The sequence below is a fragment of the Archocentrus centrarchus genome, chromosome 15 (genome assembly GCF_007364275.1).
Source record: "Archocentrus centrarchus isolate MPI-CPG fArcCen1 chromosome 15, fArcCen1, whole genome shotgun sequence".
Classification (NCBI taxonomy): Eukaryota; Metazoa; Chordata; class Actinopteri; order Cichliformes; family Cichlidae; genus Archocentrus; species Archocentrus centrarchus.
Window position 1 is genome coordinate 13514521 of NC_044360.1, and position 13054 is coordinate 13527574.

Sequence of the window (13054 nt, forward strand, 5' to 3'; positions counted from 1 at the left end):
CTCTTTCCAGACCTGAACCAGGGATCCTTCCCTTGTTAGGGAATGTGTAAACCACTACACTCATTAAAATAAATAAATAAAAATCAAAAACTCAATTTCCTATCAAACATGTTAGTTTGTCTTAGAACAAGGAATACGAGCTGATAACGTTCACTTCTTAAATTCTTTTGCAGTATATTAATAAGATCCAATTTAACTTCCATTTTACTGAGGTCACCTTCTCTCAGCCTCATATTTTTGACAGTATAATAAAAAATATATTCTATGATTTCATATTTTCCACAATAGTAACATTTTCCTGTATGATGTTTCCTGTTTATAAATAATGTTGCAGCAAACATGCCTGTGTGGGCCCACAGTGGGTAGGTGTGGGTAAACTGTGGGGCTCTGGGTGAACGGAGCCCAGAGCAGTTTTAATATTTGGGGTCCCTATATGGGTTTTCTATGGGTAATTCCACAATGGATTGCCCACAGAAAACTGGGGGTCCTGAAGGGTAAAAGTACTATGGGGCCTGCATGGGCTAACCCACAGGGTAGCCAATTAGATTTCTCTGTGGGCAAGCCCACCGTGAGTGGCTGTAGCCTATCCTACCTAGCAAGCACAAAAGGAGAGGTACACCATTGACAGGTCACCAGTCCAGCACAGGGCTAACACAGAGAGACAGACAACCATTCACAGCTATGGTCAATTTAGAATTGCCAATTAACCTAACCCATGCATGTCTTTGGAGTGTCTGAGGAACAGAACCCCTGCAAGCTGAAAGAAAGGCCATAACTGACTCCGCCGCTACCTGGTCTGGTATCTGGGCTGACACCGCTGCTCCCCGGGTTTGCTCCTGAACTTTCACCGTTGCGACCTGTGCCAGCTCCTGGGTTGCCTTTGCTGCTCCCCGGGCTTGTTGACTGTTCTGATGATCTCCAGCAGTCCCATCCAAAAAGGTACAGGAATCCAGTTCTTAAACGGCATAGATCTACTAAAATATTCCGGACATTAAACCAGGCTAAGGTTGTCTGGGACCCGTTATCAAAAATAAAGGGATTATTTGGCGGGCACTTGAATATCCGCAGTATGAGGCCAAAACGTGAACAGCTGGAACACCTGCTCTGTAATTCCAACATTGACTTTTTAGGACTTTCAGAGACGTGGCTGTCCCACTCCTCCCCAGAGGCTGTAGTAAATATGCCCGGTTATAATGTATTTAGGAAGGACAGAGAAAGTGGGAAGGGTGGGGGAGTATTAATATATGTTAGAAATACTCTTAAGTGTACAATGATTGAATGGCCAAGTGAAATAGTTTTGGAATGTGTTGGTGTAGAGATATCACTTTCTGAAACAATGTCTTTTATAATAGTATGTATGTATAGAAAGCCCACAGCAAAAAATGATTTCTATGATCAACTTAGGATTCTTCTTGATCATTGTGATAAATTTAAAGAAATTATTTTACTGGGTGATTTTAATATTAATTGGAATGTAAAGAAAGAACGAACAAATCTTAAACGAATTACTGATTATTTTAATTTAACACAAATAATAGAAAACCCAACTAGATTAACAAATCATTCTGAAACTCTCATAGATCTTTTATTTACAAATCATGCTGAGAGGATTCTTAAAACATATAATCTCATTACAGGTCTTTCTGATCATAATATTGTACTTTTCTCCCGCAAATTAAGTAAAAAACGATTCAATACCGCTAATTTTAATAATCATCATAAATTTATTCCAAAACATTCACATTCAAATCTTGAAGATATTATAAACGAAGTAAATTGGCCCGAATTGTTTTTGGAAGATAATATTGAACTCAACTCTCAAATATTTAATTCAAAAATCACAGAACTTATGGAACCTTTTCTTAAAAGGGGAAAAGAAAATATAAGGAAAAAACAACTGCCATGGCTAAATAACTACTGTAAAAAACTTATGAAAGAAAGAGACATTTTGCTTAAAACCTCTTTGAAAACTGGGTTGACTGTTGATAGGCAAAGATTTACTTCCATGAGGAATAAAACTACTAATGCACTACGTAAAGCCAAAGCAAATTTCTTTCTGGATGTAATCAAAGGTGCTAATGGAAACGTCAAAATCATATGGCAAAACATAAATAAACTGATAGGTAAGGAACATAAAATGATCAATGATAGATTGGAAATAAAAGTTAATAACAAGTTGTTGATTAATCCAAAAGAATTAGCAACTGAGTTCAATAACTTTTTCATTAAGTCTATTGATGAAATAAGACATATGTTTAGTCAGTCAGAGACAGTTTGCAATTCTAATGACTCTGGACAGCCTCTTTTTAGATTAGATCAAATTACAGATATGGAAGTCGCTAGTATAATTCAATCAATGAGGGCTTCAAAAACTAAAGATGCATACGGGCTTGACACACACTTTTTAAAAACACACAAAGATGCACTGGTTTGTCCAATAACACATCTGATAAATTTATCCATCAGAATGGCAACAGTCCCAGCAAGTTGGAAGGCTGCCATAGTCTCACCAATTTTTAAATCAGGAGACAAATCAAATATTTCTAACTATCGTCCCATTAGCATCCTCCCTGTTGTTTCTAAGGTTGCAGAAAAATGGATTGCCAAGCTGCTGAACAAACATCTCAGCCACCATTCTCTTCTGCACCCCATGCAGTTCGGGTTTCGCCAGCATCATTCCACAGAGACGGCAAATTGTGTCCTTATAGAAACAGTGAAATCCCTGCTCGATAAAACCACCTGTGTTGGTGCAGTCTTTCTAGATTTAAAGAAGGCATTTGATACAGTGGACCATCAGGTCCTTCTGTCCAAACTGACTTATTTTAACTTTGCCGAAGATGCATTAGCTTGGTTTCAATCTTATTTATCCAACAGGAGACAGTCTGTGTCTGTCAGGGGCACAATGTCGTCATACCTTGACTGTCCAGCAGGGGTTCCCCAGGGCTCTATTTTGGGACCAGTCCTGTTTTCTTTGTATATAAATGATTTGCCAAATGTGTGTCAAAGTGTCCACTTCCAAATGTATGCTGATGATGCTGTTATTTTTACACCTGCAAAAAGTCCTCAGGAAGCATCTTCAATCCTCACATTAGCCTTGGAGAATATACAACACTGGCTCCTTCAGTCCTCCTTACTGCTGAATAAGAAAAAAACAGTTACAATGATGTTTACAAAAAAACCTATAAAACTGGAGCGGTCTAGTGTGTTCCTGGGGGGCGAAGAGCTTGATCTTGTGCAGGATTTCAGGTACCTTGGGGTCACACTGGATCCCACACTGTCTTTTAAAAAACATATAAAACTTACAGCAAGCATAATTAAATTTAATTTAAATAACTTCAAACAAATTAGACCATCAATGACAATTGTTTCAGCTAAGGTTTTTCTACATTCAATGATATTATCACATATAGATTATTGCATTACATCTTGGTCACTCACTGGAGATACGTTCTTAAAACCAATAGAAATATTATTTAAAAAGGCTATAAAAATCCTTGATCAAAAGCCCTTATCATATCATCAGTGTAATATTTTGGAAAAATACAATATGCTCAATTTTGAAAATTTTATTAAATTTAAAAATAGCTGCTTGATCTATAAAGTTCTTCATGGACTAGCTCCAGTTCCACTTTCAACATACATTAAATCAAGAACTGACCGAGGTTTTGGCACCAGAGCCTCTTCCAGAGGAGACCTTGAGATCCCCCGTAGAAAAACAACCTTTGGACAAACGGTTCTGTCAGTCAGAGGGGGTCATTTCTGGAATACTGTACCGACTAACATCAGAGAATGCTCCACTTACAGTATTTTTAAAAAGCACCTTAAGCATTTCATTAAAAGTTCCCAGACATGTTCGCACTTTCACTAATTTTTATTTTTATTTTATTTTATTTTTTTCTTTTTTCTCCTTTATTTCTTTTTCCATTTGTATATTGTTTTAATGTTTGTCAATGTGTTGTCTTTTACTACTATTGTATATTCATGATGTTTTCTGTTGTTTGTCCTTCTGCCTAGGGACTACAGATGCAAATTAGCAAATATGCTATAATCTGGCTCATTTACAATCTGTACTAAGTATTGATTGTTTTATTAATGTGCATTGTCCCAAATAAATAAAAATTAATTAACTGACTGGTGGATTTGAACCCTTCTTGCTGCACAAAGTACAGCATATAGGACAGGATATCCTTACAGTACTTCAGCAAGTACTGTTAATCCTAATCCAAACTGATGGATGATTAAAAGAAAAAAGAAAAAAAGGAGGAAAACTGATAGCATATCCAAATGGTTTAGTCAGCAAACAATGGACATCATTTTTAACCAGTCCATCTTGGAGATGCAGGTTGATGCAGATGCTGATATATTCCACTGGAAGACATTTACTAGCTGGTGGTGTAATAGTAAAAAGTGATTTTTCTCAGGATTCACCTTCTGAACACCATGGATATCTGGACCACAGTTCATAGCAATAAATGAAAATGCTGTCGTGACATTTCACATAAAACTAAAAATGTCAACCCCAAAGCCGCGTTACAGAAAATGTCGAGGGACCATCTAACTCTGCAGGATGTAACCTCCTGTGACTTTGTACTACGATTGTAGATACAAAGGTACAATCATGAAACCTTAAGTTGCTGAAATATTTTATTCTGAACCAAACCAGTGGACCAAATAAATAATCAATAATTATTTTTACAGGAATGCAATTGTGCTCCTATGCTTTCTAAGGTAAAAAATAAATGGGTTTATAATGTAACCAAGAGGAAAAACATTATGAGCTTCTTAGGAACGGTGAAAGAGACTATTCTAAAGACAAAAAGTGTCTGAGATGCAAAAACAGTCCCAGAGTCTGTTGCAGGGATGGAGAACTGCAGTGTTACCTCATTTCAACAGTCTCTCTTTTTATCATTTCTCACATTGCTCAGATTTCCTGTGATGACACACTGGTGTAATTAGTGCTGAAGGTGTTAATCCTGGATGTGGGACCTCCTAGATCCATTCCAAACACACACCACTATTGTCCTGATCGAGCAATCACTGGCTCAGAGTGAAATGATGATAATACAAGATTTCTCAGTGTGGGTTAGTGAGAGTTACTTGTGTGTCTTATTTACATCCTGTGGGAGCAACAGTGGAATAGCCAATTCCCATCTTGTCTTGCACAGATTTGGGCATTATGTCTCAGAGCTATGGGGATTTCAGCTTGGGGGATTTAGGGATTAACAGGAACTTATCACACATGCCGGGTCACCTAAAAGCCATCAGCCGGGGAGACAGGGCTCAACAAAATATCAGCCATGCTAGCAACATGTTATTATAATGGTAATGTTAGTCTGTTAGCCAGTTGGTCAGTCGGTCAGTTGCTGAATCACTGACCTTGTTCCTACCGTAGCTCTACAACTACTGGATTGATTGACACTGAATTCTGTAGTGATTCTACTGACTTTGGTGATCTCCTGACTTTAATCTCAAAGCACTGCTTTAGTGAGATGCTAATACAGGTTACAATGTTTATAACAAATTTAGATTCTAATTATCGAGGACAGGTGCGTGTATATGCACTGTGAAAAAAGGTTTTGTCATTTTTTGAGCTTTTCCTATATAAATTTTTTTTGCTAAGTCCTTTGTGACAAAAAGTACAATCCAGCCGACTGATACCCATACCGATATTTTGTGATTTAAAATTTTGATATTCCAACATATCAGATGATAGTTTTTTCTTTCAGGCACATGAAACGACAATAGCTTTCTCCACATTTGTTACGTGTAGTTATTTATTTACTTGTTTACGCCCTGCCCGACTCCGCTTGGAGCTGGCTGTTCTGTTTGTCGAGTTCCAAACACATGTATTGCCAACAGGAATGGTGCAGAGTGTGATAAATGCTGATAACGATATATCGGCAAATAGCTAATATCGGCCGATAACATCCATCTGCTGATAAATCAGTTGGGCTGTAACAACAAGATAACTCCGTCTCTTTTAGGGTTGCATCAGGAAGGGCATCCTCCATAAAACTCCAAATGAAACATGCAGAGCTAGCTGCTGCAGACTGTCCCCTGTCAGTAGACGGACTGCAGATTGTGTCAGTCTTACAAAACATCCATTTTCTTAACTGCTTATCCAGCTCGTGGGGAGACTGTAGCCTATCCCAGCTTATATAGCATAAAAGGTGGGCTACACCCTGCGTAGGTCACCAGTCTATCACAGGTTTGACATACAGATCATTAAGAAAATCTCAGATACTGTAAGTCACCATGCATATTTGGTTGACTGTTAATATATTAAGCAGTCCACCCAAATAAAGTCCATGATATGTGGAAACCACTGGATGATTATATTCATAACATGGAATTATGCCATCAGTGATTCAGTGCACTAAATTAGAAAAACAGCAAAATATTTTGTGTTCTTGAAGGAAGAAGATTCAAGTATGTCTGCTCCAGTAACACAAAGATCATGACGTTCCAAATTCTGTGGAGAAAGCACAGCCAACCTCTGCTTCACAGGTCTCTCTTTAAAAAAAAAAAGTGTTCACTTCATATACTATTCTCTCAAAACACCTCAATTCCTTCCATCAAAAGCATCGGGATATAAGAGCTGTTGGCTGAAGAGCATGGCTGGATCCAATAAACAACATCTCAAGGTAAATAGACTGACATGGAGGTGTGGTGACCTTTCTGTTGTGAAATTATTGATGTAGGGCAACCCAATGGTTCAGCCTGCTGTGCAGCTGCGTGAGTCTCAAACCTGAATCATGTTGTTGCATCAGTCCACTTCCTTGTATCTCTCATCTGAGTGAAACCTAATATTTCTTCAGAAGGATGGTTGGTCAAAGGAAAAGAAACAAACAAGGAACCACTTCTCTACAGAAATCACATGTTCACCAGCTCTTTTGTACGCTTCCCATTTGTGCTACACTTCTAGGCACTCATTCATTATAAACGTGAGTAGGGATGACTGCATGTTTAAGTGTCTCAGAAATCTGCCATCATTCTGTATTCTAGCATAAATAACAGCTTGCTGTTCACAGTGGTGACAGGAGTGACTCCGTGTTCCCATCCTACTTTGCACCTATTCAGTATTCCTTTCTTTCTCTCTTTGCTCCACTCTAAAGATTTTTTTCTTCAGTGCAGAGGAAAGTGTCCCACTAAAATATGTAAGCATCACAGGCAGTCTGACACATCCAATCCACTGCGGTAAATGTAGGTGACTGACTACGTTCTCACCTGTCTCGATGTCTTTTTTTGGTTCTCTGAAGGATAATGCAGACTGGAGAGAAATGCACCCACTCTTATCCATCACACATATGACTGACTGCTGTTTGTCAGGGCTCTTTAGGTGGTGGTCTGTAGCTCTGATGCTGTCTAACACCCAGATTTCTCTCAGTTTCACAATAGATCTCTCATATATTCTGTTTCTTTCCCCCCTCGCTGCCATCTTCCTGTTCTCTCTAATAAAATCTGGAATTATTCTATGTATACATATTAGATTCTGAGTCACTCATGCTGCTTTTTTTTTGTGTACTGCTGTGTTAAGTTGCCTTCGCATGACATCAGCATATCTATTATGTATCTGTAACATCCACAGGCAGAGCAGGAGGAAGCTAAATCACACTGATGGCTATAATGACCAGTGATGTTTAACAGAGGGAGACAACTCTAACTGTGCATGGCCTTCCCTTGTGGCCAACAGATCAATGCCAGCCTGTCCTCAAAATGTCAAGTGACAGCTTATGGAAGAGTTTGAAAGACAGACCAGGATGAGGTTATTTCCTAAATGGATTTTGCAGAAACCTGTTTTTTTTTGTTGATTTTTAACCCTGGATGGCAGTCGGCATTCCACCACAGACTGGAGGATAGGCTAGAGTTACTTCCCAGGAAACTGTGCTGAAAGGTGGCCGATGCTCCTCAGGGACCAAGGAGACTGTGCATGCATTATTGTGTGTTTCGGGGCACTCAGGGTAGGTTTTATTCCACTCGCTGCCTGTTTGTTTAGACAAAACTGACATTCTAATCTTTCTAATTAATTCTGGCCGAAGCTGCAGTCAGTCTGACCAGCTGATATCCTCAAATCTAATCCAGGTCATTCGGCTCTGTCTCTAATTATTTATTGAGTTTCTTCCACTCGGAAAAAAAACAAAAAACAAAAACAAAAAAATGGACTAGCCCCTTAGAAAACCAGCTGATATGCAGAGGGGAGACAAAGAGAGTCAGGCAGAATCAGAGAGCCATAGACAGAACGATTCATCAAAGATCTGTAAACACAGCCTGCTTGAATCTTACCCTTACAGGACTCCTTTTTATTTTTCATATAAAAATTAAGAAGGCAACTGGATCCTGAAGGGCCGTAGCGCTTCACACAAGAAGAGAAAGATGGTTATTCAAACATAATCAATATTCCAGTCATAAATATAAACAAGCATTTTGAAGGCTAACGAGCAGAAGGCTGGCTCAACTACTGATCACCTGATTTTTTTACTTTATAGATTTTTTTTTTCTAGACTGTGCAACCAAAATTTAATTACACCAACTTTCATAAAGACACTGATCTTCTGGATTAAACAAGAAACATGTTACTGTTCTAATCACTTGCTGAGCCATCAATCAAAGTTTTGATCACAGGGGATGGGAGTATAACAAAGCAAATGATTATACAGCACAATGAAAGGCTACATTTATAGCACCAAACCTTTAAATAGATTGATTTTAATCCAGGGAACTTCAATGTAAGCATTTCCTTCTTTTATACTTTCTGATGAATAAAATTATTTCGTTTTGAGACTATTTCTTCAAATGTGCATTATTGCTGGCTTCAAAGCCCTGGACATACTCGTACAGGCTCTTTCTAAATCACCACAGAGAATGTCCTCATTATCTGATGCATCACTTATTTCACTAACTGAGGACACAATGGGGAGGGGGGGTTACAGAATAGGACTGAATCAGTTTCAGTCAGCAGCAGCACTAGGGCTAACATTGGAGAAGTGTGAAATCATAGCATTGGCATAAGTTTGGCCGATTTTGGCAAGGCTCATCACAAATCTGGCTTAAGTCAAGGATCCTGTTATGATAGATTTAGGCCACGGTTAAGCCAAACCATTTTGACTAAATGGATATTTATGACATGATTATTATGTTCAGCCAATGTGACAATTTATCTTTTACTAACAGCCTATGCGACTTGTTATTTCCAAACAAGACAACAAGGCCTTCAAATCGAAGGACAAAATGTCTTTAAATGAAGAAATGTCGTTGTTTAAGCTCAGGAGCCATTGGTTACGATTAAGGGAGATTCGAGTGACCGTTAGTAAGTGGGAAGCAAACATCAGTATCCCATGTCAAAGGTCAATATTTTGTCAATCCAACCAATCCCTTCTACCTCCTTCCTCTTTGGACTTTGTGGCTATACCAATTTCACACTATTTCCTCTTTTGCTACCAGTCTGAGAATCTACTTAACTCTTAGGCTACTAGAGGGAGAACATGACTACAGCACCTATTGTCTTCTTTTTACTACCATTAATTGCAAAAAAAATCAGTTGAATTTCTGAAGTTAAAAAAAATGCATTGTGTACTTTTGTATCTATTGTTAATAGGATAAACCAATCCAACCAATTTTGTAGGAGAACATGAAAAGACTCAAAAAAAAATATCTCTCTAAATCTATTCGAACAAACTGCAGTATGACACAAGCATTGTAGCAAGATCCCCACAAAGGAGGAAGACCACGACAAACATTTCAGATGGGGGCTGAAGTCAATATCCAATAATACTGTATCTGACTGCTGACATGAAAAGAGCCTGCCCTAGTTCAACACTCACACAACCCATTGCATTTCTATATTAACTAGCCCAGTGTGTGGGAGCTTTAATGACCCAGCGACTGGATGATGTGTACAGCAAACGACTCCTGAGCTGCATCTTTCTACTTCTCTTTCTGGAAAGCTTTTCTATCATTTTCGATCACATGTGTGTGGTTAATGACACGGCCTCAGGCTTTTGCTTGGTGAAATGCATTAAATTGTTACACCAGAGTCCTTTTTATCATTGCATTTTATTTACTTGTGGGTGCTGCACATCTACATTAGCTACTCCAACTGTGATGGTAACGTGTAGTATTGTTTTAGTAATGCACTTTACAGAGTTTTTTTAAAAACCTTATTTGACCTATAATTTCTTATCTTTATCACTTCAGCAGGCTGGATCACGTCAGAAATACCTATTTTGAGCAGCTCCTTATGCTTTACAATGGGGTGACATTTATTTTTTTATCTTTTCCTTTTGTCTTACTACATCCACACATGCACCCACAGATTTGTACTGTGTCACGTGCTCCGTCCCGTACACAAAATACCCCATTATCAGCAGCTTATTCATTCAGGAGACATCCTGTTTTGGTTTATGTTTACAGTCCAAAGATGAAGCTGCATCCTCCTGGATGTCAAACTATCTGTTCATCCGCAGCAGTCTGACTTCCTTTTATTGTTATTCCAACTGAGCACGAAAACTGATGTAAAAAAAAACAAAAAAAAAAACAACTCAATTTCCTTTTTGCCTAGCCCATGTGTGAAATGCGCAGCATGATAATAGGAAATGTGTTTTAAAAAGAGAGAATTAAATAAATAAAATAAAATAAAGCCCAGTGCAAACACTAAAAATCATGTTACCAGACTGTGGCTCAGCATCTGCAGCGCTACATGACAATGAGCCCGCTGAGTGATTGCAGAAATGTTAACAATTAAGATACAGTATCTACTCACCCCTCTGTATGTTGTAAACCATGCTGTCAGCATGTTTTGCTGCAGTGGATAGGCACCAGACACGGAGAGCGAAGATCAGAAAGCCAAAGTTCTTCCGCCGCCTCCAGTTTCGCATCATGCCCGGGTTCGGTAGGGTGAAATGTGGCAAAAGCGCTCCGGTCAGACTGCGTTATTAACGTAGCTACCACCAGATGCTTCACACTGGTGACAGGATGGAGATACGGGTCAAAGCAGTTTACAGTGAGTGTATGGGGGAAAAGAAGGGGGGTAAAAAAAAAAGGACTTCACCACCCAGACAACAAGATGCGGCAGGCTGTCACTCCAGGAAAGAAGCTGTCAGAAACTTTTCCATGCAACACCAAACATATGGCAGACAACGGTGAGGGGGAAAAGGAGAGATAAGCGACATGTGTTAACTAAATGTTTTTGTAAAAGGGTGTTGCTTATGTGAAGGGTGTTAGAAAGCGACAGAACAGACAGAATGAGAGCAGACTGTTGGAGAGTATAGTGAAGCGGACTTGCCATCCCCTCTAGACCCAGAGCAGCCACAGTTTGCCATGTGCGCTTCAGAAAACCTCTGGGTCCTAAAGCCCATATGCGTTTAAGACTGCTGTCATTCTTTGTTTCCCTTTACCTACAAGCGAGTCAATCCAAACCATTAAACCAGTGATTCTCAAACTTTTCACTGTAGAGACCCAAAAGAGTTCACACGCCTTTCACCCCAGGCTCAATCATTAACAATAGAAATTATGGACGTTATAGATATTCTGTACATTCAGCGACAAAATTTGTGTTTTCGTATGCTGCAATAACCACTTGGGAAACCTGGGGATTTTTAAAATATATATTAATTTAATTACGCTAGCACAGTCGATGATTATTATTATTAAGATATACGCTCAGAACAACCTCAAGTGGTTTTGTAGTTTTTCAAACATAACCAAGTCATTTACATTAAGGAAAATAAACCCATCACAAATGGAGATGAACCTGATCAATGTATCTGTTATCAGTTTGTTAATTAAAAAAAAAGGAATGAATCATAGATCAGCCGAACATTGGTATTTACCAGTATCAGCCATGTTGACTGCGATTGGTCCGTATCAGCAAATATATTTACCAGCAGTATCGCATCAGTTTTCGACTTACTGATTATTCAAAGAAAAGTGGAAAGAAGTGAAAGCTAGAATGAAAACAAGCAAAAATACACCGACTATGAGCTAAAGTGCGAATTGATAATTGAGAATGAATGAATATTTAGATTTTTCACTTGAATTCTACAGATGGGATGCTGTTTAGCTTGTAGTTTTTCTTTCTTTATTATTATTTTTTATTCTTGGGATAGTTAGTTAGCTGCATGTCAACTTAAAGCTTTAAAAAAAAAAAAAACTTTATTGACATTAGGTCAGCTTCACAACCACAAAATAGGGTGTGCAGGAAAAACTATTATTGAAGTAGCAAAAGAAGAAGAGGAAGAAATAAAATCGACTATATGAGACTATATGATACATTTGTTTACATAAAATCTCGAAATGAATTAGTCAGTTTGCAAGTCTTAAGAAACCAGACAGTCTTGAACAGTCTGCTTCTTAGAAGAGATGTGCCTAGGCTGCAAAGAAAAGATTTTACAGAGAAAATAATGTAACCTACTGTGCATATCTTCTTCTTATTAATCTTCAAGCTCTCTTTTGTTGGCTTCTCAGAACTTAACAGGCAGCATAAAAACCAGGTCAGTGTATTTGATTTTCCGTATATCTTAGAGCATGTTAAAGGGATACACAAATGTGGCTTTTCTCCAACCACTTCTGTAGCGAAGTGTATACGCGGCTAAGGCTTCAGATTTAGAAATGTCTTAATTTGTCAGCGACAAATAATTGTAGACAAACTGTAAACCAATTAATTCCATAAACACAACAAATATTGATCTTGCTTATTTAGTCTTAGTCCTCCTACACATGCTTGAAACACAGAGAAATGTTCTCTTTGATCTAGTGGGTCCAGGGTGAATTAATATGACTGATTTTTCTCTAACTGACTTTCTCAAGGATGTGATGGATGCAGCCCCTGAAATACATACAAGTGAGATACAAAAATCAGCTTTGAAAAGGGCAGGGCCCAAGGGGTTTGCTAGTTTTACCACAGCATCGCTTGGGATGTAATTTGTTGGAAATGATTGTGAGAAATGCTGTGATGAGTTGTGTAGAATAAAGTCTATGCATGTAGACTCATAGGATTACGAGCTGACATTTTTAAAATGCTAAGCCTTTAACCTGTTGTGTCCTGAGAAGCCCCTGC

At 38.4% G+C, this 13054-nt stretch overlaps 1 protein-coding gene across 2 annotated transcripts in view; it reads right to left on the minus strand.

Annotated features, from left to right (window-relative positions):
- adam12b (ADAM metallopeptidase domain 12b) overlaps positions 1-11210 on the minus strand; it is a 100149-nt gene extending 88939 nt beyond the window's left edge. For both annotated transcript variants that reach the window (XM_030747429.1, XM_030747428.1), the window contains exon 1: positions 10760-11210. In XM_030747429.1, coding sequence (XP_030603289.1) covers positions 10760-10877 — 118 coding nt within the window. In that variant the 5' untranslated portion in view covers positions 10878-11210. The remainder of the gene's footprint in view (positions 1-10759) is intronic.
- Positions 11211-13054: the final 1844 nt, after the last annotated feature.